The sequence below is a fragment of the Hippopotamus amphibius genome, chromosome 9, assembly GCF_030028045.1.
Source record: "Hippopotamus amphibius kiboko isolate mHipAmp2 chromosome 9, mHipAmp2.hap2, whole genome shotgun sequence".
Lineage (NCBI taxonomy): Eukaryota > Metazoa > Chordata > Mammalia > Artiodactyla > Hippopotamidae > Hippopotamus > Hippopotamus amphibius.
Genome location: NC_080194.1, coordinates 74,601,008 through 74,628,198, shown reverse-complemented (window position 1 = coordinate 74,628,198; position 27,191 = coordinate 74,601,008). Strand labels below are relative to the sequence as shown.

Here is a 27,191-nt window from a genome sequence, read left to right as displayed (position 1 = left end):
TGGAGATTTGAGAGCTCCTGGGAGAGGCACCTGGTACACTCAGCGTTTCTTGGCCTCTACCACTTCTGGAGCCTCCTGGGTATGGAGCTGCTGCTGGCAGTTTTGAGGGCTTGGGGCTAGGCGTCTCAGTCTCCTCCTCTATAAAATGGGCAAATGCGTGATAAGAATATCTCCCCAGGTTATGGTGCCAACTCAAGGAAGCTGAACCCACAAACCCTTTGGGCAAATTGACAGAAGCAGGAAATGTGAATTCATTTTACTATTAGAGCAGATTTAGTGGTTAGGAGGCTCACTCTGCATCCGCTTCCCTTGTGACCTTGGGCAAGACCCCAACCTCTTGGGGCCTCCGCCTCCTCGTCTGTACAGTAAGGAGGGCTGCATAAGGCAGCCCCCTTGGGTTCATTCCAGCTCTGCTGCAGAAATATGATTCCGATCATGCCCCCTGATAGCTGCGGGATCCTGGGGGTCAGTCTCCTACTCATTCTTGTCCTCAACTTATCCTTGTAAAAATGGGCTCATGTCCTGCGTAGGGCCCAGGTAAGTGCCCCAGAAGAACTTAACTCCCCGCCACCGCTTGTGCGTGTATTGTGATAAGGGCCTATTTTGAGGACTCCTCGGTGGTGACATACCCACAAGCTGGTGGTGTTGCCATGGCAACCCCTCCCACTTCAGTAGCTATTTTTTTAATGTATCAGAAGATGGGGGTAGAGAAAGCAGGTCATTGGGGTCCTTAGCAGTCACTTCCAGGGTCCTGGTTGCAGTTCCAGAGTCTCAGGAACATGGCATCCTAAGAACCCCACTTCCTTGACCTCACCTCACAGGACCCTACCCTACTTCATGAGAACCAAATGCTTGAAAATCCAGACCTCTGGAGCAGCCCAAGGAGGGGCTTATAGTCTCTTTAGGGGGATCTTTTGTGGGTTGTAAGATCATTACTAGAGTCGAGCAGAGCACAGAAGGCTCAAGTTGTCAAGATCTCAGATTTCAGCTAACCCAACCCAAACCCCTAATGAGTGCCACTGGGGAAACTGAGACCTAGAGAGCGGAGGAGGAAGCCCAAGGTCCCAGCGTATCTGCGGATACTTAGGATGCTTGGCTTCCTGCCAAGATGCTCTGTAGGAGGCCCTGGGGACCAGCTGAGGAATGCACTGAGCCCATGCAGGGTCATGACGGGCAAGCCAAGAGCTTTCCAGCCAGCACACCCACCATAAATGTGTGCTGGCTTCCCCTTTGGGTCAGATGTCCCAGTGGGCCCTGCTTTAAGGACACCTAATTTGCTTTAAGGTTACCTGCTTAAAGAACACCTAACCCTTAAAGGGGAGATTATTAGTCTTTCCAGAAAAGAGATCACCAGTGTATTGGGATCAGGTAAATGGCTGACTAGTTTCCCTGAGACACCAGCTGAAGCTGGTGTAGGGAACGGGAGGACTGGGCAGCAACCTTCTTTACTTTCAGGGTGGCGCCCAGGGCTCCTCGGCCTGGCATTTGCAGTCCTCCGTGGCTCGCTCCCCCTGCACGTTCTCAACTAGCCTCACCCATTCACACAGTCGCTATGCTTCAGCCTGGTTCAACTACTTGCAGTTAATTCCTCAAACTTGTGCTCTCTCTCCCTTCCAGGCCTTTGCCAGTGCCATTCACAGGACTCCAGTACCTGGGGTCCTGACCCTGCAGCTCCCTCGCGTCAGCCTGGCACCTTTATATCTCACCTGATCCATCACTGAGAATATCCACCAGCCCAGCTGGGTACCTCCCATGGATTCCCCAGCCCTGACTTACCCTCTGTGCCTACTTGTTCACAGCCCTGTCTCCCCAGCCATTGCTGAGGTGGGCAGCCCCAGGGCAGAGCACCACCTCCCACAAGAGCCCAGGAGGCAGAGGTGAGGCAGGGTCTGGCGGCTCCCACCCTGGTGCAGCGCCTAGACTGGCCTGTAAAGGATACTTAGAAAGTACTTGCTGAATGAATGTGAATGTTTGGCCTCCACCCTTCTCTCCCTCCTTCTGGAACCTTCCTCCATTGCCCCTGCCCTTAACTGTGATCCCTCCAGCTAGAGGAGACCTTTCCCTCCTGATTCCCCAGAAAGTTCCATTTGACCTTCTGCCATGGCACAGGTCAGTCATCTCTGTTCTTGTCCAAGCCCCTTGAGCATCCAGGTGGCAAACATTGAGCAAACATCTTCTCTAGGCCTGACCCCGTGCTGGGCACAGGGACCCAAATGAGCAAATGCACACTCTTTCCCAGAATGAGAAAGGCTGAGTGCAGGGTGAGGTGGGGCACACGGGGTGGGGGAGGAAGGCTTCCCCAAGCAAGGATCAGCCAGGAGGGATGAGGCCCATCTCTGAGGGACCAGCGTGCAGGGCCTGGCAGGTGCCCAGTGTGAGCTGAATGACTGAGCAGACTGGACCTGGAGGTGACAGGGCTCTATTTGGAGGGACGGCAGGCAGAGCCAAGAGTGTAGGGAGACTTCCTGGACAGAAGTAGAGTCTGGCTGAGCATGTGGTGAGGCAGAGGATGGGCACAGCTTCATGGGCAAGGCTAGCTGGAGCCCAGCCCAGGGCTGGGCCTCTGAAATCAACAAACATGACCCTCCAGAGCCATGAATGACCCTCATCATCACACGTGTGGACTCCTGCTGAAAGGTGCTTGGCGGGGAGGGGACCTGGAAGAGAGCTCGCCTCTGGCCTTGAAGGTGTGGCATTTCTTTGGCACTTGGCCTAGCTTCCTGGACCTCAGAGGGTCTGCCAGGAGTCAGAATGTTCATCTCTCTGCCTCTGTGCGGACTTGTGCCCAGCCCTTTGGAGTAGGTTGAGGCGACTTCCTCACTGTCCACTTGGCAGCTGCTGGACCAGGGCAGAGCTTAGGTCTGGCTGGGCCCAGGCGTGGCATCCTTGGGGTTGGGGGTGTGAGCAGGATGAGTTCCCCACTCAGGGGCCCCTGGCAGCCATCCACTTCTCGGTGACCTCCCTGGCATCTTTCTAGCTCTCTAACAGAAGCGCTAGACGCTGTTTGTCCCTTTTCCATAAGTTGTTTGGATTCCTCCCAGCAATTCTGGATCATAACTAAGGAGGACGCTGAGTCTTAGACAGGGGAAGTAACTTTCAGGGTCTCACAGTAAATAAGAGTCAGAGTCAGGGTTTGAATTCCAAGTCCTAGGTCTACTGACGCCAGCACCTCTGCACTAAGAGGTTGTTACACCCATTAGACAGGAGAGGAAACCCACACTCACTTGGCAATTATCCTGCATTCATGCAGGTCTTTACTTTTTATGATGCTCTTGCCTATACATTATCTCATTTAATTCTCACAAGAATCTGGTGAGGTAGGTATTAGCCCCATTGTACAGATAAGGAAACTGAGGCTTGCACAGGAAGTGACTCACTAAGGCTGCACTTCCTGCAAGCTGGAGGCCAGGTTCTCCTGACGCCCATCCTCCTGTCCTCTGCACCTTCTCCAGGCTGGTGAGCCCCCTTCTGGGATGCCAGTAGTGAAGGAGGGTAGAGGAGGCAGTATGGGCCACCCAGAGGCCTGACCCAGAATGTCATGTGTGCTCCTGTCTCCCCATGGAGGGAGGCCAGCCTCGCTCTGTGCCTCCTCTCCACAGGTCAGGGGGTCCCCTTGTCTCTCCCTCTAGCTTAGTACCCCAAATTATTTTCCTTCCTAGCTCTCATCACTGCCTGACGTTACATCCTACACTTAGGGGTAGGTGCTTCGTCTCTCCCTCAGCAGAATTCAAGCCCCCTAACAGGTGAGACTTGACCTTCTGTGTTTCCCCTGTGGCTGGTACAGGGCTGGGCACCTCCTGAGTGCTCCGTGCTTATCCCTGTCCCCACCCACCCCCTCCAGGAGGCCACTTTTGGCTGCTTGAGCCCTTTCCATCTTTCCTATTCTGGGCGTCTGTTTTAGGTAAATGTGAACCCCCGTTCCTGGGCCGTTGAACATTCTGGGTTTGGGCCTGCCTCTTTATAACTCCCTCTGAGTCTGTGTTCTGGCAGTTGCCCCCAACCCCCAGTGCCTACACTGCTCCTCTTCGCCTCCCGGATCTTGTCTTCCGAGCCCCGCTGAGGCCTCGCCACCTCCTTGGAGCCTCCCGTGCCATGGCCCCCATTCCACTCCCTCTCCTCGTAACACACATCCTCATGACCACACACGTCTTGAAAACCTTTGTGTTGGCCCATCAGTCCGCCTCCCACTCTGCTCAGTGGTAGAACCCATGACTAGAGCTAATCACCTTAACAGGTGTCCGTCACCTAACAGATGCCAAATGGGCTCACATGCCTTTTTTTTTTTTTTAACCTTCCCAACCACCCTGAGAGGTAGGGATTCTTATCTTGACTTTGCAGATGGGAAACTAAAGCTGAGAGAGGCTAAGCGACTTGTCCCAGGTCACAATCACTGAGCCAGGCGAGGGCAGGGCTGGCCCAGGGCCCTTTCTCAGATTATGGGGACTGGGGCTCAGACCCTGCCCCCTCAGGCCTGTGTGAGAGGAAGCCCAGGAAACCCTGGTTTCATCAGTCTTGGGTGTGGCCTGGTCACTTGGCTATCAGATGTTGGGCAAAGGGGCGTTACACCCCCACCCCCACTCCCACGCCCCACCTGGGCCCCGGGACTGAGGGGTGTTTGGCGGCACAGCTGTGGCAGCTCGAGCTTCCCGGTAGCAGCTTCTCAACCTGTGGGAGCATGTGGGTGGGGCTCCACATTCCTTGCACAGCCAGTCTGCAGGAGAATGTCCCCCTGAAACCTGGGACATGGTTGGGGCAGAGAGGCAGCCCTCCCTTCAGGGGTGTGTTCCTGAGGTCGGGGTGTGGACTGGCTTGTGTAGCGGGGACCAGCCCTCAGGAGCCTGGCATCGTGCAAATGGTGAGGGACTCAGAGTGCAGATGCCTGCCTTGAGTCCTGCCTCCCCTATACCCTGACCTCGAGCAAGTGGTTTAACATCGTGCGGCCTCACCTTGCCACAATGTCCGTCTCTGTGAAATAGGGCTGCCCGTCCCTGCCTGTCTCCCTTCCTGGGGAGTGCCGGGGGACGGGGAAGCTCCATATAGACATGGGGGCTGGGTTCCTCTCGGGGGGGAAAGAGTTCCTCTCTGGGGGTAAGAGAGCTGCTCTGGGCCTCTCTGGCAGCTCCACTTACTCTGTCTTCCCCGAATCCAGGAGCAAAGGAGCTATGTAAAATCAGTGGGGAAATCACTGGTGCCCTGGGGCAGCTATTTGAATTGGTTCCTGGAAACGTCTCTTCGTAGAATGAGTCAAGTTACTCTATGGCCTGTCTCATCTCCCTTCATGAGAAAAAGACATCTATAGGAAGTGGGTTGTGTTCTTACCGTAGGGTTGTGGGGAAACGCATGCCCAGAGAGGGCAAGAAAGGCTCACTCCCTCACCCCATCTCTGGGGTCCTCAGTGATCGGGCTGAGGGCCTTCCTGCCAGGCAGCTCAGTCTAACTTGGGTATCCAGGCCTTCAGCTGCCTTTGGGACTGTTCATCTGCGCAGTGAACCTCTATGAGCTCCTCCTCTCGCCGGCCTGGCTGGGCTCTGGGCACATGGATGAATCAGGTACCAGCCCTGGAACCCAGGAGATGCTGGCTGAGGAGGATGGCCAAGGAAATAGACAACTGGCTGCAGTGGGACTGGTGCTGAGAGGGTGTGCAGAGAGTGCAGTGTGCCTGCAGAGGCTGGGGGAGGGCTGGCGCGGGAGCAGATTGGAGCTGAGACTTGGCCAGAAGTCGAGGCTCCCTGCCAGCCCCACCCAGGACGTGAGGACAGTCAGGCTGGGTGTGAAGGTAGTGGCAGTGGTGGCATCTGATTGCAGCACTGGCATCCACACCAGCTTCTGCTGGGCCCTCCCAGCCACAGCTGGGGAAGAGGAGATTCTGACAGCTGAGCAGTGAGGGCTGGCAATGATCTGGGGGTGCCTAGCTGAACCCTCGCTTCCCACCTGCTGAACAACGGTACCAGGGCTGTTGCAAGGTGATGAGCCTCTAGGTGGTGTCCTCAGGAGGGCGGACACCAGAGTCCAAGCAGTCAAAGAGATCATAGAATTCATCCTTCCCACCACCATTTTATATATGGGGGAACCAAAGCCCAGAGAGGTGAAGTGACTTGGCCAAGGTGACACAGGTGTTGGTGGTACAGCTGGGACTGGAACCCCAAGGCCTGCTGCCACTTAACTTACTGCACAAGAGGCCTGATCGATCCTCGCCTGCCCCTCTGGAGGAAAACAGGTCATGGATTTTCTCCTGTCCCCTCTCAGGAGAAGAGAGGAGGAACTTGGGGAGACTGCAGCACAGGGAGAGAGCACAGGCCTAGAAGTTAGGCCTGAATTGAGTCCAACTTTGCCACCCGCTGGCTGAGTGACCTTGGCTATGTCACTTCTCTGAGCCTTTGTCACCATCAGGAGGGCAGTGATGATGCCAAACCCACAGGGCTGGTGAGGAACCAGAGTGCCTGTGGAAGTGCGTTGGAGGCCCCAAAGCTGCATGGGCCATATGGGCCATGTGGGCCGCCTTCTGCCACCCAGCCCTGCAGAGAGAGAGCCGGGGGCGGGGGAGGGGGGCCTGAGGACCAGCCAGAGCAGAGACCTGCTCTTCCTTTCGCTCCGCAAACCTCGCTAAGTGTTGACTCTGGGCCAGACTCTGAGAGGCCGCTGAGAACTAAGACGTGGGTCAGACACAGGCCCTTGGGCAGCTCCCAGCGTGATGGGAGAGCGGGCTCACAGTCAGCAGTTGGTACAAGGTGAGGGGCTGTGGGGGGCTGGAAGGAGGTCTCCGTTCTTCTCTTATTTCTCTGTTCTGCTGGCCTCTCCCAACTTCGTACTGACAGGTTCTCTCCAAGATGGTTGGGGGCTTGTGAGATGGCCTGGCCCCAGATCGTTGCACGCTTGCATGGGCCTTAGAGTTGATAATCCCAGAGGAAAGGAAGATCCCAGGAAAAGATAACCCCAGGAAAGATGACCTCTCTCCAAAGGCTCGCCTATTTGGGTTTTGAAGGACGAGCTGCCTTATCTCGTTGTCAGGGTGTCATCAGGTGGGCTAGGCAAGGAGTGGCTTTCCAGGCGGGGGAGCAACGACTGGATACTTCTTGGATCCACAGGGGGCTTCCACTGGGCCTGTGGTTCAGCATCACGGACAGGCCAGCTCCCAGGCCTGGGCTCTGTGGTCAGCCAGGTCGGGGTGGTCTGGCCAGGAGGCAGCCGAGTGGGCACAGGCCTGAGGAACACAGCGTGGCAGCACCCTCCCAGCCTCCCCCTCCAGGCAGCCCCCTCACTGTGCCGCCCACAGGAACACCTGCCACTCCTCAGTGGACTTGGCATTTCCTCCTTGGTTGCAGAGCAGGCCGTGGGTGGTGGTTGGGACGAGGCAGGGAGGACAGACTGGGGAGTGTGGGAAAAGCCTGGCTCTGGCCAACCTGCCCTGGGGCTTGTGGGAACCCTTCAGGCCTTCTTCTTCTGTGTGGATAATAGGGTGATGGTTGAACAACACAGCCTACATTTCCTGCACCCTGACTTTATGTAATTGTGAGAGACCTGTAATAGCGGATGGATTCGGATTAGGAAACAATTTTTCAGTTGTTTCAATGGGGGATATGTCACCAATGTGGACTTACTATGCGCACCCCACCCCCAAGACAGGAGAGCTCCATGTAGAGAGTGCGACTAGTTGGTTGGCCCTGATGCAAGGGCAGGGGCTGGACAGTGAGCCCTTTCCTTAAGCACTCCCCCAGCATTCCTCAAGCACTGTTTGGGGTCCTGTTTGCATTAGGAAGTGGTCGGATGAAACAATGTCTGATGCCCTTCTTTCCATCGCCTTTTTTCCCCGGCCCAGGAGAAGGTGAAGGCGCTCAGCTCCTTCCTGCACGCCCCCCACCCCAAACCTACCCTACCTAAGACTTTGGACTGGACGTCCTGTTAAAATGCAGATGTCGGTTCAGTAGATCCAGGCTGGGGCCCTGCATTTCTAAACAGCTCCCAGACCAGACTCTGAGTAGGAAGGTGCTGGGGAACATTCCATCCTCTCTCCAGCCTGCCAAAGCACCCAGCCTGCCCCAGACCAAGGGCAGGGACTCGCCTACCATGGCCGCTGCTTCCCTTCATCCCGCACAGCTCAGGAGGCAGAGCCAGCAGCTGGGAATGGCTTGGCAGGCCGGCCCTTGGATTGCGGGTTCAGGCCTGTGCTTGGCCTCACTTGCTTCTCACCTGTACTCACCCAGTACACTTTCCCCACTTCTGAACACAGGCCACCTGCTGTGGACCTGCTGTGCCCTGAGCAGGGGGCCGGCATCCTGGGTTCCAACCCTGGACACGTCAGTGCTCCTCTCCTCAGCCTCCCCAAATGTTCAACTGAGTTGTACCAGATGACCCCAGAGGACCCTCAGGCTCCAGGATGGCGTATTGGGAAAGTGCGAAGGTAGAAAGGGCTGTGACGGTGGGATATTTAGGTAGAGGGCAAGGGAGCACTTATGTGCCAACCTTCTGGAGTGCCTGTGTGGCCCAGCCCCTTCATTTACGTTGGTGAGGTCGCATACTGCCACCTCCACCCCAGGTGTGCCTGTGGAGTGGTAGATGCTACTGAGCGCCCAGTACGTGCCGTGTCCAGGGCATGTGGCAGTGCGCCCTCGAGGTCTTGCCTGCGGTCGCACAGTGAGGGGAACCAAGGTGTGCACTGGGATCTGACTCTTCTCCCATACCAAGCCCCCTCCCTCTGCTCCATTAGACCAGGTGGAGGGGACAAGACTGATGCGTCTGCCTTGAGGCCTGGTGTTATCTACGCGCCTCCAGGAAGTCAAAGTAATTGTTAACTTTTGGCAGATGAGGGTTGTGTTCCTTTCCAAACTCTTCTGTGACCTTGTTGCTCTAGAGATTTTGAAGAAACACGAGGGCTTGAGTGTAAGCCCCTAAACCCCTCTCCCTCCCACTTCCGCAGTAGGCCAGGGTGAAAGGTCATGAGACCCTCAAGGACAAGATTGTGACTCAGCGGGGGGCCTGGCAGAGGGGACCGGGTGAAGGAATGTTTGACCGGCACACGGGAGGCTCTCAGTGAAGATGTGCTGAGCGAAGGGCATGCAGCTGGGCCTCAGCATGTGGCGGGGCTTGAAGGGGCGCACCCTTCTGGTCCAGCTGCCGGAAGGAATGGAGTACGTCAGGAGCCCCTCCCATGCACTTCCCCAGCACTGCCTCTGCTGCAGTCACCAGGCCTTCTGGGCCCTCTGCCCATCAGCCGCTGGAGTGCAGGGCAGCATCCTGGGGGAACAGCCACAGAGCCGATTAACTGAGCACATCTTCCTAACTCACGGGCTTGGCACTTGCTTGGTAGCAAACATAACTGCAGCCCTCAGTGTCCCAGGCTGCCCGAAGCTCACTGGCCCCTGGGTCCTTGTGGGGAGCAAAGGTTCCTGCCTGCTTCCTCTCTGGGCCCCAAGCTTTGGGTACTGAGATGAAACTCAAAGTGTGAATCCCTCTGAAGGTGGTATTGGTGGTGTTGGGGGTAGAGCAAGAGGGCTCAGCTCTCTGGAAAAGGGTATTTGTCCTGGAGATAAAGGGGTGGAGGAGTGGGTCAAGGATTGGGGGTGCTCAAAGTACACTTAGGGGAAAAAACATTGCAAATTGCATGTTGACCCTACGTCCTTGGCCTCACCGACACAGATAGCAAAGATTAAATATTTGTACTAGGTCCAGATAAAGGATAAAGACAGGTGTTTGACTGGGGTGAAGGGGAAGGAAGAGAACTGGCAACTATGGCAAGCCTCCCCCTAGCCTCTTCGGATACCCTATGTGGTCTCCAAAATGACCCTTTGAGGGGAGATGTCGTTCCTGTTGGGTACATATAGAAACTGGAGCACAGGGCCGCGAAGCACGTGAACAGCCCAGAATTATCAGTACAGAACTGTTGGGTGGTAGGGCTAGGATGTGAGCCCAGATCTGTCTGATTTTTTGGCCCACGTTCCTCTCATGTCTGGGGAGATGTCTGTGGGAGGTGGGTTGGCACTGGGGACTCTGAGGCTGGAGGGAAGGGTGGACAGGCTGACATCTCTCTTCTGTCACAGGCACTGGCTCCAGCATCCTCTCCGCCCTCCAGGACCTCTTCTCCGTTACGTGGCTCAATAGGTCCAAGGTGGAAAAGCAGCTACAGGTCATCTCGGTGCTACAGTGGGTCCTGTCTTTCCTCGTGATGGGTAAGCCGGGGCTTAGAGGGTGAGGACAGGCAGGGGCCACCTCCGCAGCAGAGGCTGGGGAGGTGAGGCGTAAGAGCATCCTCCCACTTTCTACCTTTTGGGTCTGCATTCAAGTGCTCTACCCCAGGCATGCATGAGAACTCAGCGAGATTCAATGGGAGGTGGTGGTATGGTTCCCATTTTACAGATAGAAAGCCCAAGTCTCAGAGAAGGTCAGTAACTTGTCCAAAGTCACACAGATTTGAGTCCAGGTGTGTAGGAGCCGCACAGCATGTGCTCTTCTTACATGCCGCACTGCCTCCCAACAGACATTTTCCCACAGGTATGTTGCTTTGCCTTAGGGTGGTGTGGTACTGGGACTGAGTCCTGGCTCTACCACAGATGAGCTCTATGACTTTACACAGGTTCCTTGAAATCCCTAAAAGTCAGTTTCCTCATTTTGAACGTGAGGAAGATGCTGTCTCACACGTGGCACGGGGCCTGGGGGCGGTGGGCCCCCGATGCATGGGAGCTGCTGCTGGCAAGCGCCCTCAGAGCCCCTCCCAGGCCTCGCGCACCCTCTGCGGAACAGTCCCCGGCTGCTTCCCGCAGCCCATTCCAGGCTTCTCCTTCTCTCTCTCAAGCCCCCACGTCAGTGCTTTCGTTGCTGCTTCTGCAGGTCCAGGTTGGTGCCCTGGTCCCCTGAGTTGCCATCCAGACTAGGGTCAGGGGACTGTGGAATGTCCAGCAGGAGGAAAGGGCCCCTGCCTGGGCCAGGCCCTGCTTTCCCAGCAGACTCTCCTCTGCCCCAGGCCCCAGTGTCCTCAGCGTAGGAAGTGGCTTCCCCAGGACGTGAGAGCAGACAAACCTGCTGCCGAGAGCATCGTAGTACGTTCCAGCGCCTGTGGGCGAGTCCCTCTGGGCGGCCTGCTCTTCAGGATTGTTCAAGCAGTGGAGATTATCAGGAGTTGCCGTGTCAGTGCTAAGCTGCATCCTCCCAGGAGGCATAGGGACCTCTGAGACCTTCCAGAGCAGCAGCTGCCCCTCCCTCCCTTGGCAGGGCAGAGGGATGGGACGGGGGTGCTGTGTACTGAGCCCCCTCAGTGGACCAGGCACTGATGTGTCTTTTTCCTTGACGTCCCACTTCACAGGTGAGGAAATGGAGACTCACAAAGGTTTGGTGACTCCCTAAGATGGTGCAGCTCATTAAGTGACAGAGTTAAGAATTAAGGAAAAGCCCAGAGCACTCACCGGGGAGCCCGGAATTAGTGGACCTGGTCTGAAATAGCCAGTCTTCACCTTGAGACCTAAGAGTGGACTTTAGGGGGGTCTCAACCCCCCAAAGTAGGAGCAAAATTGTACGTGAAAGTGTGTTCACGTTTTTCTGGGGTGAAGGGCAATTGCTGTCCTCCAATTTTTACAGAGGCATATGGGCCTCAACAAGATAAAGAAACACTGGGGAAAAAAAAGATAAACACTGGTCAAGGGAACAGAGCAAATTAAACTGGCTCCCTCAGGGCTCAAACCTCCAACTTGGCCAATTTTCAGAATCCCGGAGTAGAGAGCACCGTGTAACCCCTGCATTTTCGGATAAGAAGCAGGGACCCAGTGAGGGCAGAGCCTTGCCCAGAATCACATGAGAGGGAAGTAATGGGACCAGAACAAGACCCCGTGGACTCCAGCCTCCAGGCCCCTGCCTAGTCTGCTGTACCAGCTCCCTTAGTCCCCATTTGCACCCAGAAGCCACCACTATCCCGCTGTCTTAGTGGGTCCGAGCTTGGCTGATGGGGAGCTGAGCAGCTGGTAGAACCCCAACCCATGCAGCATGCAGCAGGGACTGGCCCTGAGCTGTAGGTTAATAATCAATGAAGCCTAACCACAGCCCAGAAACCGGCCCAGCATCTTCCCGACACCCTGGTGTAGGTGCGAGCCAAGCCTGCTTGGATGGGCAGGGCTGCTGAGCTGCTGTTAATTGTTGCCCTGAGCTGCCCCAGCCACTCCCTCCCGCTGCCACCCAAATCTACTGGCAGGGGCTTGCCTGGCGTCGCAAAGGCTGCTGTGGCCCCATCAGCCTCCCTCTGGAACAGAGTGACGTTCCACCATTTTTGTGCCTCGGATCCCTCTGGTATTCTGGTAAAGGCTATAAACCTTACTCAGAGTTTTTAAATGTATAATACAAATTACAGTGGATTTCAAAGGAAACCAATGGTATTAAAATATAAACGTGTATGTTAAATCGCATTCCACGTATAGTGATACATTCTGTTTTGGTATTACGTTAAATAACAAGATCTAGCAGCAGACATAATCATTACTATAATTCTTTAGTGATGAGAATAAATGATTTTTCAAGATATCCGCAACTGCCATAAACGTGATTTGGAAACACCTTTGGTTTCTATTGGCGTCACTGCCAAAGGTGGCTGCTGAGACTACTGTGTTCTGGTACATTTGTAAATGAGAGAAACATTAAATTTCTATAAGAGATGGGTGAAAATTAAGATTTTGGATTTTTCCCCATCCAAGTCCATGGATCTCCAGATTGGATACTTATCTGTGTGTTAAGTCCTCTTCACACATGATCTCGTATAATCTTCCCAACACCCTGTGGGAAATCGAGGCTCAGGAATGGGCCGTGGCCAGTGAGTGCGGGCCCCGCTGCTGCCTCGCTACACTGAGCAGCCCCAGGCTGCCTGCTTACAGGCCTTGGCGAGCAGAGTTTTGAATCACGAGCTTGACCGTGATGTGTGGGGAGGGGTGATTGTGAGGATGGGTCCTGAGCCTTCCGCAGGTAGAGCCAAAAGTTGTTTACATCTCCTGGCCCCAGGGGGTTGGTTCCTGCTGCAGCCCCATGACCTACAAGGATAGATGGGGAGCCCATTGTTCAGAGGACTGGGATTAGACCCTGAGAAAGGCAGTTTGTTTGGTGGGTTTCATTCAGTTTTGCTCAATAAACCTTTCATATGTTGGTTGCTGGGGCTGGAGAAGTTCATCTGACCTGGTTCCAGCTCCCAGGGAGCTCAGGGGCTGAAGCACCGTCTCCTGGAAGCAGTCTAATGGGGGAGGCAGATAATCGGCGCTGTGAGCACGCAGGGGTGAGAGGGAGCAGGGCCCCCCAGCTGAGAATGTCCAGAGCGAGAATGCATCTCTGGACTCGCCATCTGTTCTCTTTTCCTCCTCCCAGGCTGCCTTAGCACCAGAGTGAGGACAGTGGGTAGGGACTCCCACCTTCTCAGAGAGCCCAGACATCGAGGCAGTGCGGCCTGGGGCTCAGCCCCCTCTGGTCCTGCTACCCCTCAGCCAGAGTTAGGGGTTTGATGGCAGCTAGGTTTCCAGGCTGCTCAGATCCTAGCCTGAAACTCCCAGCCCTGCCCAGGCCCACCTGGAGCATCCCCCTAGCCTCTGAAGGTGCTTGGATACCTGTGGGAGCTTGTGACCCTTTTTCTAGGCCTAAGAATGGGGACCAAAGGCAAGCTGCTCAACCATGTGAATGACTTAGGCATAGCCATTCACCAAACTGCCTCAAGTACCTCACAGTTTGCCTTTAACAGACGAAAGCCGCAAATGCTTCCCTAGAGACTCACCTTCCCTATCTATGACATCACACTCCTAAGCTGGTCCTGAAAAACTGGCCACCTGGCTACTCTATGTTCACTTCCTCTTCCAAAATAGTTGTACCATTTTCAGCTACCTTGGGGAGAGGCTAGCTCAGAGGCTTAGAATAGGACTGGGTTATGGATGACAAGGGATACCATTTTCCTGCCCTTAGGCTTATGGAGTGTCTGTATCTGGCCCTCCCCTCTCCCTTGGGAAACCAGAAGAGGCTGAGCATGGTGGGAAGAAGGGAGTCTGGAATCCAAAGCCAGGCAGCCCTAGAGCACCTGTGACCAGTGCAGCAAGCAAGCAGAGGGTGGGCCTGCAACCAGGGTTGGCTTCCCTTCCTGGGTCGTGGAGGGGATGCTGGAAGGAGGCCAGGCTTCTCCGAAGCATGAGTTCCTGTGGCCCCTGGTCCTGTGCAGAAGATGTCCCCACCCCCGCCCCCCAGTGTGAAGAATTCAGAGGTGAAAGGTCCATGTGGGAGGATAGTATGATATTGGAGAACAGTTCTTGAAATGAGGTCTGAGCTTAGCCTTGAAGGCTTGGTGTAAATTGGAAAGATAAAAGCCCTAATGAGCGCTTTCTGTGCCAGGTTATTCAGCCTTATGGCCAGCAGGCCCAGAATAAAGGGACCACTGGAAGCTGGCCCCAGGAGTCTTCAAGTGTCCTGTTGGGGGTGCTGAGAGAGGGGCTGATGGACTCTAGGTTTTGGCCTAGGATTGCCTGGTGCTTGGTTGTGTTGGAAGGGGGCCAGCCCTCCTCCTGGACAGGAATCCCACTCTCCCAGGTCCCTCCAGTGACAGTCTGGAGGGCTTCTAATTTTTGCTGAATTTCTAAAACCTGGTACAGATTTTGGACTTAGTAGACTCGAGTTTGAATCCTGGCTCTGCCTCTGTCCTGCTGGATGACCTTGGGCAAGTTACCTCCCCCTGGAGCCTCAGTGTTCTCATCTCTAAAATGGGGTAAAATCACCCTGCCTCACTTGAGACAGTGACTCAGCCCAAGTCCTGAGACGTAGAGGCCCTTGGCAGGTCCCTCCCCTCATCCACAGTCACTATGCCGGGCACTCAGGTGGGGAGAACATTCAAGGAGGGGCAGAAAGAACAGCTCTAAGAGCAGCTTCACGAGAAGCGGACGTCCGCCACCTCTGGCACTGCTGCCAGACAACATGGAGCCCACGTGCCCCTCGATGCGGGATAGCCCATCGGAGTCTAGGAGATCAGCCTCGTGTCCCCATGAGCCCACTTCTTTCCCCACCCGCCCATCGTGGCTGTGGGCCCCCTCTGCCCGGGGCCCCAGCTGTGCCTAGCTTAGTGCCACAGTAAACACTCAGTCATTTAGTGACCCTATGCCCAGAGGGGTCTGAAGCCCACCCAGGGAGGACGGGCCTGACCTGGGGCCATCTGCCGCCCCCCCAGGAGTGGCCAGCAGTGTCATCCTCATGTACACCTTCTGTACCGATTGCTGGCTCATTGCCGCGCTCTACTTCACCTGGCTGGTGTTTGACTGGAACACTCCCAAGAAAGGTAAGAGCACAGATGGCCCTGCCCCACCCCTCGCCCTCGGGACACTCCCTCCTGCACAAGCTGAAGTTCCTCCTCATGGGTGCTGCCCCCTTTCTACTATGTGAATAGCGTTGGGTGTGGTTCTGGATGCGGGGGTGCTTAATAGTGTCTCTGAGGTCACCATCGTCCTCACGGGAGCTCACACTCAATCCAGGGGTTGCATAATGGGGCCCAGGGGGAGGGAGGAGGGTGCAGAGGGTGCTGGTCACCTAGCTCAAGGGTTTGCACTGGCTCTGCCTGAACGTAACCCTCCCCCACTCCTACTCCTTCCCAACACTGTATTTTGTTCCCTGGAAGGTGGCAGGAGGTCACAGTGGGTCCGAAACTGGGCTGTGTGGCGCTACTTTCGAGACTACTTTCCCATCCAGGTAAAGACTTGTGGGTGTTATCTTGGGAGGGTGGGAATAGTTGGGAAATCTGAATTTAAGCTTAACCCACACATCCACTGTGACCACATGTGCTGGGTTGAATCATGTGACATCTCCCATTATGAGCATCTGTTGATACTCTACCCCACTTTATGCAGAATTTGAGGCAATTTAGGGTACGTATAATGCTATACCAGGTAGAAAGAAAAATCAAGACTTGAGGGGAAAATACTAGTATTTCATCCATAACAGTCAACAAAGTTGAAGTGCTTGAGTTTCATGGTCACCTCTGAGCTTCCTGGCAGCCAAGGCAGAAAGGGAAACATGATAGTTATCGGTCCTTATTTTGGGAAAGGAAGAAGCTTGTTTGTTTCTTGGGGAAACAAGAGTTTTTCTAGCATTTGGATCTAAAAGATGTTTCAGATACTGAGATCCTGGGTGATGTAAGGAGCAGGTATAACAGCAGATGTTATGGCTATTGCTTGTTTGCCTTTCAGTGAATATTAAAGTCATAACTTAAAATGGAGGTGATTGGGAATTCCCTGGTAGTCCAGTGGTAGGCTTCAGTGCTTTCACGGCTGTGGCCCGGGTTCAGTCCCTGGTCAGGAACTAAGATGCTGCAAGCTGTGTGACGCAACCAAAAAAAAAAAAGAAAGAAAAAAAAGGAAGTGATTTATCAGGAGCAATACTGAGGTAGTCCAAGTTCAAGTTCGTCTGGGCTGAACCAAGGATAGAACTGAACCAAGGACAGCAATAAGCGTGAGGGGGCTTTCTTTCCTTCTGAAGCTCTTACAAAAATATCACTTCTCTCAGCCAGTTGTGGGTGGGTCGCTGGGGGGTCCTGGACATGGAATTAGGGCCCAGGAAATTTGGTGTGCAGTGAATGAAGAGTGAGACCCTAATTGCTGAAGTGCTTGAGGAAGGCTTCTGGAGGCGCTGCTCCTAGAACTCCATCCGGAAGTTAAGTAGCTCTGAAGGGGCAAGGAAAACACTGAGAGCCTGGGCACCTGAGTCTGAGAAGAAGCCTGGGATGTGGAAGATGGTGAGGAGGTGGAGCAGAGAGGGAGGAGCTCCATTTATCGGGAGCCTTCTAGAAGCCAGCACCTTTACACAAGGAGTCTCTGTCAACCCTCACAGCACCCTGTAAGGCGGGTATTAATCTTATCCCATTTTTACAGAAGAGGAAACTGAAGGTCAGAGAGTAGCACAGCTGAATGAGGCTAATAGGGGTTGAGCCAAGATTCCAGTTGCTGTCTTGCCTCAAAGTCTGGGCTCTTCCCACCACAGCATGCTGCCTCCCTCTGCAGCAGAGCTGTGGGACATAAGCTTGGATGAATCCTCGGGCTTCTCTCAGGCGTGGAGGATGGAGACAGGAAAAGCAGCGCAGTCTGACCCTGGGTGAGGCCAGGGTGCAGTCTCCACATATGACCTTAGTTTAGACCACATTGATCTCTGGGTTTCCTTCGTCCTGCACCACTGGCTGCTCTGGGTCCCCCACACTGGTCTTCTGAGCACTGTCTTCTCTGAGGCCAAACTCAAGGTCCTGACAAGATAAAAAGTGGCTTGGTCTGGTTTTCATTCACAGTCTGCCAGGCCCCCTGCCTGTGGTCTGTAAGCTAACTTGTCAGGGCAGAGGCATCTGGGCCCTGGTGCATGTGGGTGATGCTGGTGGATTATGGGTAACTCTGGCCGCATCCGAAGATTTTCCATGCAGGGGAAAGACCTGTCTAGCCAGCTCCCTGAGCACCCCAGCGCTGACACACCCTGGCTGCTGAAGTAAGCCGGCGGAAATCGGTGGGGTCTGAAGAGGGCAGGCAGCGTGTGTGAGTGGAAGTGTGTATGACGCAGGGTGGTATATGTTTGCTGTTGTGAGTCAGAGACTGAGACATCCTGGCATGCTGCCTGGGGGAGGTGGCTGGGTAAGGGTAACCCTACATTCCTCTGCTGCACACAATATTGTGGGGGTGGCCCCAGGGCCAGCTCCCTCTGCCCATCCCAGCCTGAGCCCAGTTTTCCCAGGACCTTTGGGGTCAGGGTCCCTGCTCCTCCCTTTCCCTGACCCCATCTCTCTGGCTGCAAGGAAGCCAAGGCTGCTGTTGCTGGCAGGATGTTACCTCATAGGACCCAACCCTCTCATTTTGGAGGTGAGGAAACTGAGTCCCAAAGAGGAGCAAGGACTGGTCCGAGTTGCACAGCGAGTCCATGCCAGGGCTAGTACTAGAATCCGGGCCCCAGGTTTTTTCCCGCTGAATTCCTACTGCCAGTTTCTCTGGGAGAGATCCAACCCCAGATTTCCCCGCTGGATTGAGCCCCACTTTGCGGGCCTCCCTCCCTCTGCTTTGCTGTTGGAGACCTGGCTTGAGATCCTGCCCTGTCTTTCCATTCACTGGCCAGCAGTGTTGCTCCCCATGCACTGCTGGGCTCTGCTGGGCATGGGGACCCAGAAGAGTCAGCCCTGGTCCCTGCCCTCAGCTGGGCTCACCCTCTAATGGATCTCGCTAGACTTTGTCACTTTCTGCCCATGGGACTGTGGGCACGCTTTCTCAAGCTCACTGAGCCTCATTACCCTCATCTGTAAAATGGAGCTGTTCATATGATAAAAAGTGGTAAATTGTGGTTGGATGTGAGGATTATGGACTCTTTCTCTCTGCTGGGGCCTTTACCTTGGGGGTCAGGCTCCAGAGTGGCCTGCCCCTCAGGAAACCTCTTCGAGGCCAATAGCTGCCTCTAACCAGAACAGGTTGACCTGATGGCTATTGGTCAGAGCCGGGACAGACAGGTAGCCTTCCCACTGATCTCTGCCCTTCCCAAAGAATCAAAATAAAAACCCCATGTCCCTTATCTCACCTCTGTTCCAAGAAGTGAGCTAGGAGTTAGAGCCACAGGACATATGTGAGCCGGCCCTCAGAGGGCCCCTAGGCACCAGGACCAAAGCTAAGATGGGCCTGAGGCATTATGCCTCAACCTGGGCTCTGCTCTTGCCTGCTGGTAACCTTGACCGAGCCCCTGCCCCTTGGGGCCTCAGGCTCCTCTTCTGTGCGGGGAGGGTTTGGCCTTAGTGACCTGCTGTCAGGGTTGATGCTCTTTGGAGTCGTGTGTGACCCTCCTGTCCCACACCTCCCCACTCCCTTATTGGTAAAGCTCTTGGCTCTTTGCCACCAGAGCAGCTCAGCTGGCCCAGAGAGCATCCCTTCTCCCAGCAGAGGTGGGGCTCATGTGTTAACAGCAGCCACCAGGACCCCCAGCTACCTGGAAGAGGAGTGGACATTGCCTGGGTCACCTCTCCTTAAGGGATGGGCAGGATCTTTGGAGAAGAGACTAGGAAAGACTCTCTGAACTTACAGTCACCTAACTGTCCATCTGCCTCATTTCACAGATGGACCTACTGAGCCTCAGAGAGGAGGGACTGTCCCAAAGTCACAAAGCAAGTCAGTAGCAGGGCTGGTATAGAAACCAAGGCTGTGTCTGCTTCTCATTCCTTCGTTCCTCTTCCATGGTGCCCTGCTGTGTAAGCTTAGGCGAATCTCTTCCTCTCCAATTCTGAGTTTCCTTCTGTACATGGTGCCAGGCTGGGACAAGGCCATCTGAGTACCTTGCCTGCCCTGGGGAGGCAGGGTGGGAGGGGCAACTTGCCAGGAATGTGTTCCAGGATCATGTCAGCCCGCAGACCTGGCCTGGGCAACCCCTTGGGTTGAGACTTTGCCATGGGAAACAGTCAGGGAACATGAGAGCAGGCGTGTCAACAGAGCCTTCATCAGCAGTGTCCTCCCTCCTCCCTCCTGAGTGGACACTCCCAGGGGAAGTGTGGCGTAGAGATGGATCAAAGCCATATCAGATGCCCGCACTTTTCTGGGTGCTGCACCAGGGGCCATTAACCTGCCCTGTGCCCCATGGCACCTCATTGAACCAAATGTCCCACCAGATGGAGGCTTGAGGGAGGGAGGAAATGATTTAAAAAGCCAGCTAGGGTCCTGCCAGGTGGCCCATCTATATCCCAGGTCCAGGGAGTAGCACAGCTGGGTGGCCTAGTGTAGAGGTAGAGGATAGTTTGCTGTGGCCTCCAGGGAAGCAGCAACCCTCTCTCTAGGTCTTAGTCTCTACCTTGTAATCAAAGCAATGTCCAGATCAGGGCTCTTCCAGCCCATTCTGTGCTCCCGGCCATCAGCTCGGGAGCAAGTTTCCAACGTGATACTGGCTGCCTCAGCTTTCACCTCAGTGCCTTCCCTCCTCCATGGAAACCAGGACAAGGTTTTCATTTCTTTTTGATTCTGGCCTTCCTGAAAGCTGACATGGTGAGCAGATCTGCTCTCTGAGGCAAAACCTCCGAACAACCGCCTCTTGAAGCTCACGTGAAGCTGGGCTTCCCCTGCCTCCCCGGCCAGGGAGTCCGCTGCTGCTGGTCCCCATCTATGTGGCGGGCAGCTGAGGACGGCTTTGGGTTTTGAGCAGCTTTCCTCTACTCCCCAAAGACAAAACAAGGAGAAAGAATGCAGATGTCCCAGGCAGCAGGCAGAGCGCGGGGCGTCTTCCTTACACTCACATGTACTAGCAGTTACAGAGCTGAGGGGGTGCCAGCCACCCTCACCCCCATCCCCTTCTGGCTTCCATCACCTGAAGATTCAGATTTCAGTTTCCTGGAGGACAACCACCAGCACCCCACCCCCCCAAACTGAGCATGTTGTCCTTCCCTCAGCCAAGGGGTTCCCCAATCTGGAGTCCTGGAAAACCCAGGCTCTGATATTCTGCCGTTGGCCAGAGGCTCTGCTTCCAGCAGGCACCAGCGCAGGGCAGGGGGAAGCTTGAAGCCCTGATGGTGGGAATGTTATCAGTGCCACCTCCCCAGAGGCGGGGCAGCCCACTGGACCAAAATGATCCTACCCTCTGACCCGGGAGCTGTGGTTCTTGAAGTTTGTCTCAAGAATGCACGCAGACATGAGGACAAAAATAAGGTATTTACAGAAGCATTATTTCTGAGGGAAATATTAGACGCTTTTTAAAGGCCCGTCAGTCAGGGTTTAATTACAATTCTACTCCATGTAGCTTAGCTGTGAGAAGACATGTTACTAAGGGATTTTTGATAAGGAAAAAGAGCTTGGGAGGTAATTATTTAAAAATCACATCAACCATATGACCCCAGTTTTGTGGTTTTTGAAAAAGAACATGTATCTGTTTGAGTAGGAAAAATCCTCAACAGGTCAGAGTGGTTTATCTGAATGGAGGTATGACAGGTGCTTTTGATTTTCTTTCTACTTTACTATATTTTTTAAATTCTCTGGTTATTCATTGTTTTTTGAATCTGAAAAAAGAAAGTGATGTTTTCTGAACAAAATGCGAACCTCTCTATGCCTCTCCGCACTCTCCACCCCGTCATGTTCCTTTTAGTGCTGGACCCGGGCCTCTTGCTGCTCAGGGTTTAGGGAGACTTTGCACCATCCACTCCACCATCCAACCCACCAGCCCCACGTCAGGAAGCCAATCATCCTTTAGAGCAGCGATCCCCAAGCCTTTTGGCACCAGGGACCCGTTTCGTGGAAGACAATTTTTCCACAGACGGGGGTGGGGGAGTGAGGGGGTGGGGGCTGGGAATGGTTCAGGTGGTAATGTGAGCGGCGATGGGGAGTGATGGGGAGCAGCAGATGAAGCCTTGCCTGCTCGCCCGCCTCTCACCTCCTGCTGTGCAGCCCAGTTCCTAACAGGCCACGGACCGGTACTGGTCTGCAGCCTGGGTGTTGGGGACCCTGCTTTAGAGCATCCCAGGACAGCTTTGTTAATAGCACCACAGGTCAGCTACTCCAGCTGTACAGCTGACCTCCCCCGCCCCCAGTGTGGCTGGCACAAGGGCTGTGGCTTGTCCTTGTCTTTCCTGCATCAGAGCCTGAGCAGAGTCCGGCTGCTTGGAAGGAAGTTTCCATTCAGGCCAGCCACACTGTCCCTTCTTTGGCCAAAGTAAGGGACTTGGATTTACCCCAAAGGAAGCTGGATATCTCTCTTTATCTGAGAGTGACAAGGGTTGCACCCGGGTTTTAGAGCAATCCCTCTGGCTACGGTGAGGGGAATGGGCCCAGAAAGAGGGAATGCAGGAGGCTGGCAGAGTGCAATTAAGAGGACCTGGTGTGTTTGGCTGGAGAGATAAGCAGAAGGAGGGAGAAAGTTTCCCACCCCGTTCCCAGGGACCTGAAGTCCAAATGGTGACTTCCAAGTACCCAGCACGGAGGCCTCAATGAGTGATGACAGTCTGAGGTTGGGGCGGGGGTTGGTGGGGGGAGAGAGACTCCAGTCCTTTAGGCCCAGGCTCCCAATGGGCAGAGCACATCCGGTCCCTCCCCTACCTCTGGGTGCGCCCCAGTACCTCTCTCCTGGCCAGTTTCCTCTGACCCAAGGTCTTCCCTGCAGCTGGTGAAGACACACAACCTGCTGACCACCAGGAACTACATCTTTGGATACCACCCTCATGGTATCATGAGCCTGGGTGCCTTCTGTAACTTCAGTACAGAGGCCACAGAAGTGAGCAAGAAGTTCCCTGGCATAAGGCCCTACCTGGCCACACTGGCTGGCAACTTCCGGATGCCAGTGCTGCGGGAGTACCTGATGTCTGGAGGTGAGAATCCATCTCTGTTTGCCCCTGCCTAAGCCTCTCCATTGGCCAGAAAGCCAACCCACTACGCCCTGGTGCCTGGTCCTGTGTTGGAGATGAGGCCTGCTGAAACACAGTGGGGCAGGGCTGAGTGGGAGAGCTGTTCATAGAATCCTCAGGGTTCAACCAGGATAACATCTTCCCTAGGAAGCCTTCTCTGACCCCTTTTCTGGGCATCCCCAGCCCCTGTGCTGCCCTTTGCACAACTTAATCATTGTCCATGACTCTCATTATCCATCCGTCTTCATCCCCACCAGCCTGACTTACTGGGATTCTCCAGCACCTGGCACCAGCCCGGCAGAGTTAGGACCTTAGGGAACATTTGCCAAATGAATGCATTCCCTAAACAACCTTGTGTCATTATCCCCACTTTATGGATAAGTGGGCTGAGGCTCAGAAAAAGGAATGGCTCGCATGGGGCCATCCTTCTGAGTGGCTGGGTTAGGTCTGGGACCCCAGTCCAGGGCTCTGTCTGTACGTGACCGTGTGCAGGGCGTAGGGAGTGCATGCGTGGGCAGCCCTGACTGTGTGTCCCCCGTCCACTCCCCAGGCATCTGCCCTGTGAACCGGGACACGATAGATTATTTGCTTTCAAAGAACGGGAGCGGCAATGCTGTCGTCATCGTGGTGGGGGGCGCTGCCGAGTCCCTGAGCTCCGTGCCTGGCAAGAACGCAGTCACCCTGCGCAGTCGCAAGGGGTTTGTGAAACTGGCCCTGCGCCATGGGTGAGTGCCTCCCAGAACACAGGTGTGCACACACACGTGCACACCCCCCGCAGTGCTGCTCCGCCCCAGGCAGCAGCTCCTTGCCTCCTGGAGGCAGGGCCCAGACCCCAGGCAGGCAGAGAAGGGCGTTAGCCATCCTGTGGCGAAGGGGAGGTTGGAGGCCAGAAGTTCAGGCCAAGTTTGCCCAAGCTCAGGCCGGGCGGCTGAGTGGGCAGAGATGCAGCCTGTGTCTCCTGGGTCCTTGCGGGTGGGCTGAGAGGCCAGTCAAGCCCAGAGGCAGGACTAGGCCCTGGGGCCAAAGTGTGTCGTGCAGCTAGGAGAGCAAAAGGCCGGGAAGGAGGATGGTGTGGCTGGAAATATCAAGGAAGGCTTCTTGGAGGGGTAACCCTGAGGACAGGCAGCTTAGATTTCTGTGACCTTTTGTAGAAAACCAGAGGTGTATTCTGTACAGCCACCTGTTCAGCACATTTCATTGGTCAAAATGCATTTACTTCTGTGGTTCCATTTGATTCTCCTGCAAAATCCTGCAGGGATGCCATCCCCATTTTCCATTTGAGAAAACTGAGTGAGGCTGTAAGTGATCTGGTCCTTGCACAGCCCTGACATGCTCCTCAGTCACTAACAGGGGCAGAGGGCCTGACCCTATCTGGCAGTGAGGTGACATGTGGTTTGGGGTCCCCTGGGTGATTCTTGTACGCCCTGAGGGAGGGGGGTTTGGCGGGTGTCTGGGGCCTCTAGGGCTACCAGGAGGAACTGAAGCCGGTGATTGGGCCATGACAGACCCTGGCCTCTCTCTTCCAGAGCGGACCTGGTTCCCATCTACTCCTTCGGGGAGAATGAGGTATACAAGCAGGTGATCTTTGAGGAGGGCTCCTGGGGCCGATGGGTCCAGAAGAAGTTCCAGAAGTACATTGGCTTTGCCCCGTGCATCTTCCATGGCCGAGGCCTCTTCTCCTCCGACACCTGGGGGCTGGTGCCCTACTCCAAGCCCATCAGCACCGTGGGTAAGCCCCCCTGCCTACAGACCCTGAACTCGGGCGCCACTGCTAGTTTAGTGGCAGAGTTAGGATTCAAATCCAGGCCCTTGGCGCTGATGTCCGTACGCTGAACCATGTTGACATGGACCTGTTAGGGTGCTGATGGAAATGACTGGCGGGGGATGTGGGACAGTTCCATGACCGCGAGCTAAGCTGTACTAGAAGAGAAAACAGGACTCAGCAGTTCTGTGTTTGCAAGAGCCTGAGTCTATCAAGGAAGACCCTCTTAGAGCAGAGACCAACAGGGGGTGTAAGGAGGGTGTGAGGATGTTGTGCAGGGTCATAGTGGACCCCAGGGAGGAGGTGACTCTTACACTATTAGCTGAATAGGAATTATCCTGAAAAAGAGGGGAGGCAGAGACTTTTTGTCAGAAACAATAGCCTAAATGAAGTTCCCACAGCAGGACTGCGTAGATTTTTGAGGAACAGAAGCAAGTCTATATGACTGGAGCGGAAGCCTGTGAGAAGTGTAGCAAAAAACTGGCTGCACTTTGCCCCTAGCCGTGTTGTTTTGCGTTTATATGAGACAATTCAGAGGACTCCAAAGAATTATCTATTGTAGGAGTGTGTGTATCTGTGTGTGTCTGTTAATGGTTCACAATCTACCGATCACACAAGAGCATGGAGGCCACAAGCCATGGACTTTAGGGGCCAAAGCTCACACAGATACTCTGAGCTCTTATCAGGGCCAGATGTTTTGCTTTGTACTTGTTCCAGAGAGATGAGCTTCCTGTGTTTTAGGTCACACGACCCGGACTCACCCTTGACTCTTGTTATACACAAATCCCGTACCAGGTCTGATGTCTGTGAGGCAGCAGGGACATTTCCATGCACAGAGTGGCTGGAGAGGGACGGGGTCTGGCACACCGTGTGAAGGAGCTTGCTCTTCACCTGAAGAATGGAAAACTACTTGAGGGTTTGGGGGAAGGGAAATTAAGATTTAGATTTGCATTTTAAAGTGATCCTTGGGGCTGCTGAATAGAAAAGGGGTTAGGAGGGGCAAAAATGGAAGCCACAAGACTAGTCCAGAGTCTTCTGTGGTAGCTGGCAGCTTGGACTGAGGGAATGGCAGGGGAGATGGAAGAGAAGTGCATGAACTTGGAAGAAATTTCCAAAATAGCGTTGACAGGACTTCAGGATGAGCTGGGTATGGAGAGGAAGCAGGATCAGAAAATAAAATTATGCACGGATTTATGAAAGTTGGTCCCCTCCTCCTTCTCCTGCCCTACCACACTTCTCAAAGCATGTCACACTATTGCACAGAATCCTCAGCAAAGCCCTATGAAGAAGGATCCCCATGTGACAGGTGAGGAAACTAAGGCTCAGAAAGGCGAAGTGATGTGCCCAGAACAGGGCAAAAGCAGAGCCACTACCTGATCCCGCACCTCTCACAGGAGCTCCTAGCTGAGTACCATGGTTGCAGCTGGACTTGATCCCACCTGCTGCTTAGTGGCTATGTGGCCTTGGGCAGTCCCCTTCCCATACCCCTGGGCCCCAGTCTTCTCACCTGTAAAAGGGACAACCTGAAATGGAGCACATTCAGCACAGTTCCTGGCACGTGGCTGGCACGCAGCACAGGGTCGCTGCCATCAGCATCATGGTGGATGCCCAGGGAGGGTGGGCCGAGTGGCACTGACTAACCAGAGGCCTCTGCCCCATCCCTGCAGTGGGTGAGCCCATCACCATCCCCAAGCTGGAGCACCCAACCCAGCAGGACATCGATCTGTACCACGCCATGTACATGGAAGCCCTGGTGAAGCTCTTCAACCAGCACAAGACCAATTTTGGCCTCCCGGAGACTGAGATCCTGGAGGTGAACTGAGCCTGTGTGCAGGGGTCAGCTTCCGGGAGGAACCAGCTGCAAATCGTTTTCTACCAAGTTTCCGAGTGCTTTTTGTTCTGTAAATTTGGAAGCGTCATGGGTGTCTGTGGGTTATTTAAAAGAAATTATAATACTTTTGTTAAACCATTACAATGTTAGGTCTTTCTTAAGAAGGAAAAAGTGAATATTTCAAGCTCTTTCACTTCCTATTTGTCCTGTTCTAGGTGGTTGCTGACACATCTCAGCCTTTATGGTTTCTCAACCAACCTCTCTTCTCCCCTTCCCAAAATTACAGAGAAAACTAAGTCCTGGGGAAGAAGGACAGCCATTAGTGACTCAGTCCAGTTAGATTATTTGCCCTTTGTCCCTGGGGGATGAGGGGCAGAAGCCTCCTCTAATACAAACACCTCTACAGCCAGCTACCCCACGCTCGACTGCAGGACGAGCCCCTCCTGCCAAGGGGAAGACTCAGAGGGAACAAGGGTCCCCATTTTGAAGAGCGCAGGGATCAGCATCTGGGATATTCAAGCTCGAGTCTCCTTTCTGCTGCCTGCCACGGCCCCAGTCTCTGAAATCTGAACCTGGACTGGCCTCTGGAGAGAGGATAGGGGTGGTGACGATCCCATGCTGGGGAGTGGAGCCGTCCAGCCTCATTGTCTCTCGAATTATCAAGCCCCACCACGTTCTGGTTGGAGTGACTGGTTTTCCTCCTCCCCTAGACCCAGCATTGGCCTAAATCACACACCTCCCCGTGGCCTCGGTTTGCTTAACCCACACGCCCAGCAGTGGATGTGAGGAAGGGGCCCATTTCCTGTTTACAGAGGGACCTGGCCTTCTGAGCAGCAGATTGGTTCCAGAAGTTTCCCAAACCCAAACCTCATATATGTGTGCCTTTCTGAGAGGGGGCCAGGGAGGAAACCTAGTCCTCTGTGTATTCTGTTTTCTCTTGATGAGATCATTATAGCATGTCCGACTTTTGTATATTCCTAAATGAATAAATGGAAGTGAGCATCCTCTAGGAGTTTTTGCTGGGGCCGCAACTGCATCTTCCTGCTGACACTTGGGGAGACCACCACCCCAGCCAGGCTGCCTGCTGAGCCCTCTCCCCCTTGCTTCTTTGGCCCTCATGGACCTGTGTGTGTATTAGTTCTCAATTGCTGTGTAATAAGTTACTCCAAAACTTAGTGGCTGTTGGGACTTCTCTGGTGGTCCAGGGGTTAAGACTCTGCACTTCCACTGTAGGAGGCACAGGTTCCACCCCTGGCTGGGAAACTAAGATCTCGCGTGCCACTGCAGTGTAG

At 54.5% G+C, this 27,191-nt stretch overlaps 1 protein-coding gene across 5 annotated transcripts in view; it reads left to right on the top strand.

Moving 5' to 3' along the window:
• Positions 1-26,903, top strand: part of DGAT2 (diacylglycerol O-acyltransferase 2) — a 32,068-nt gene extending 5,165 nt beyond the window's left edge. For all 5 annotated transcript variants that reach the window (XM_057750061.1, XM_057750063.1, XM_057750064.1 and 2 more), the window contains exons 2-8: positions 10,035-10,163; positions 15,158-15,265; positions 15,602-15,672; positions 22,066-22,270; positions 22,857-23,031; positions 23,833-24,035; positions 25,736-26,903. In XM_057750061.1, coding sequence (XP_057606044.1) covers positions 10,035-10,163; positions 15,158-15,265; positions 15,602-15,672; positions 22,066-22,270; positions 22,857-23,031; positions 23,833-24,035; positions 25,736-25,890 — 1,046 coding nt within the window. In that variant the 3' untranslated portion in view covers positions 25,891-26,903. The remainder of the gene's footprint in view (positions 1-10,034; positions 10,164-15,157; positions 15,266-15,601; positions 15,673-22,065; positions 22,271-22,856; positions 23,032-23,832; positions 24,036-25,735) is intronic.
• The last annotated feature ends 288 nt before the right edge of the window (positions 26,904-27,191 follow it).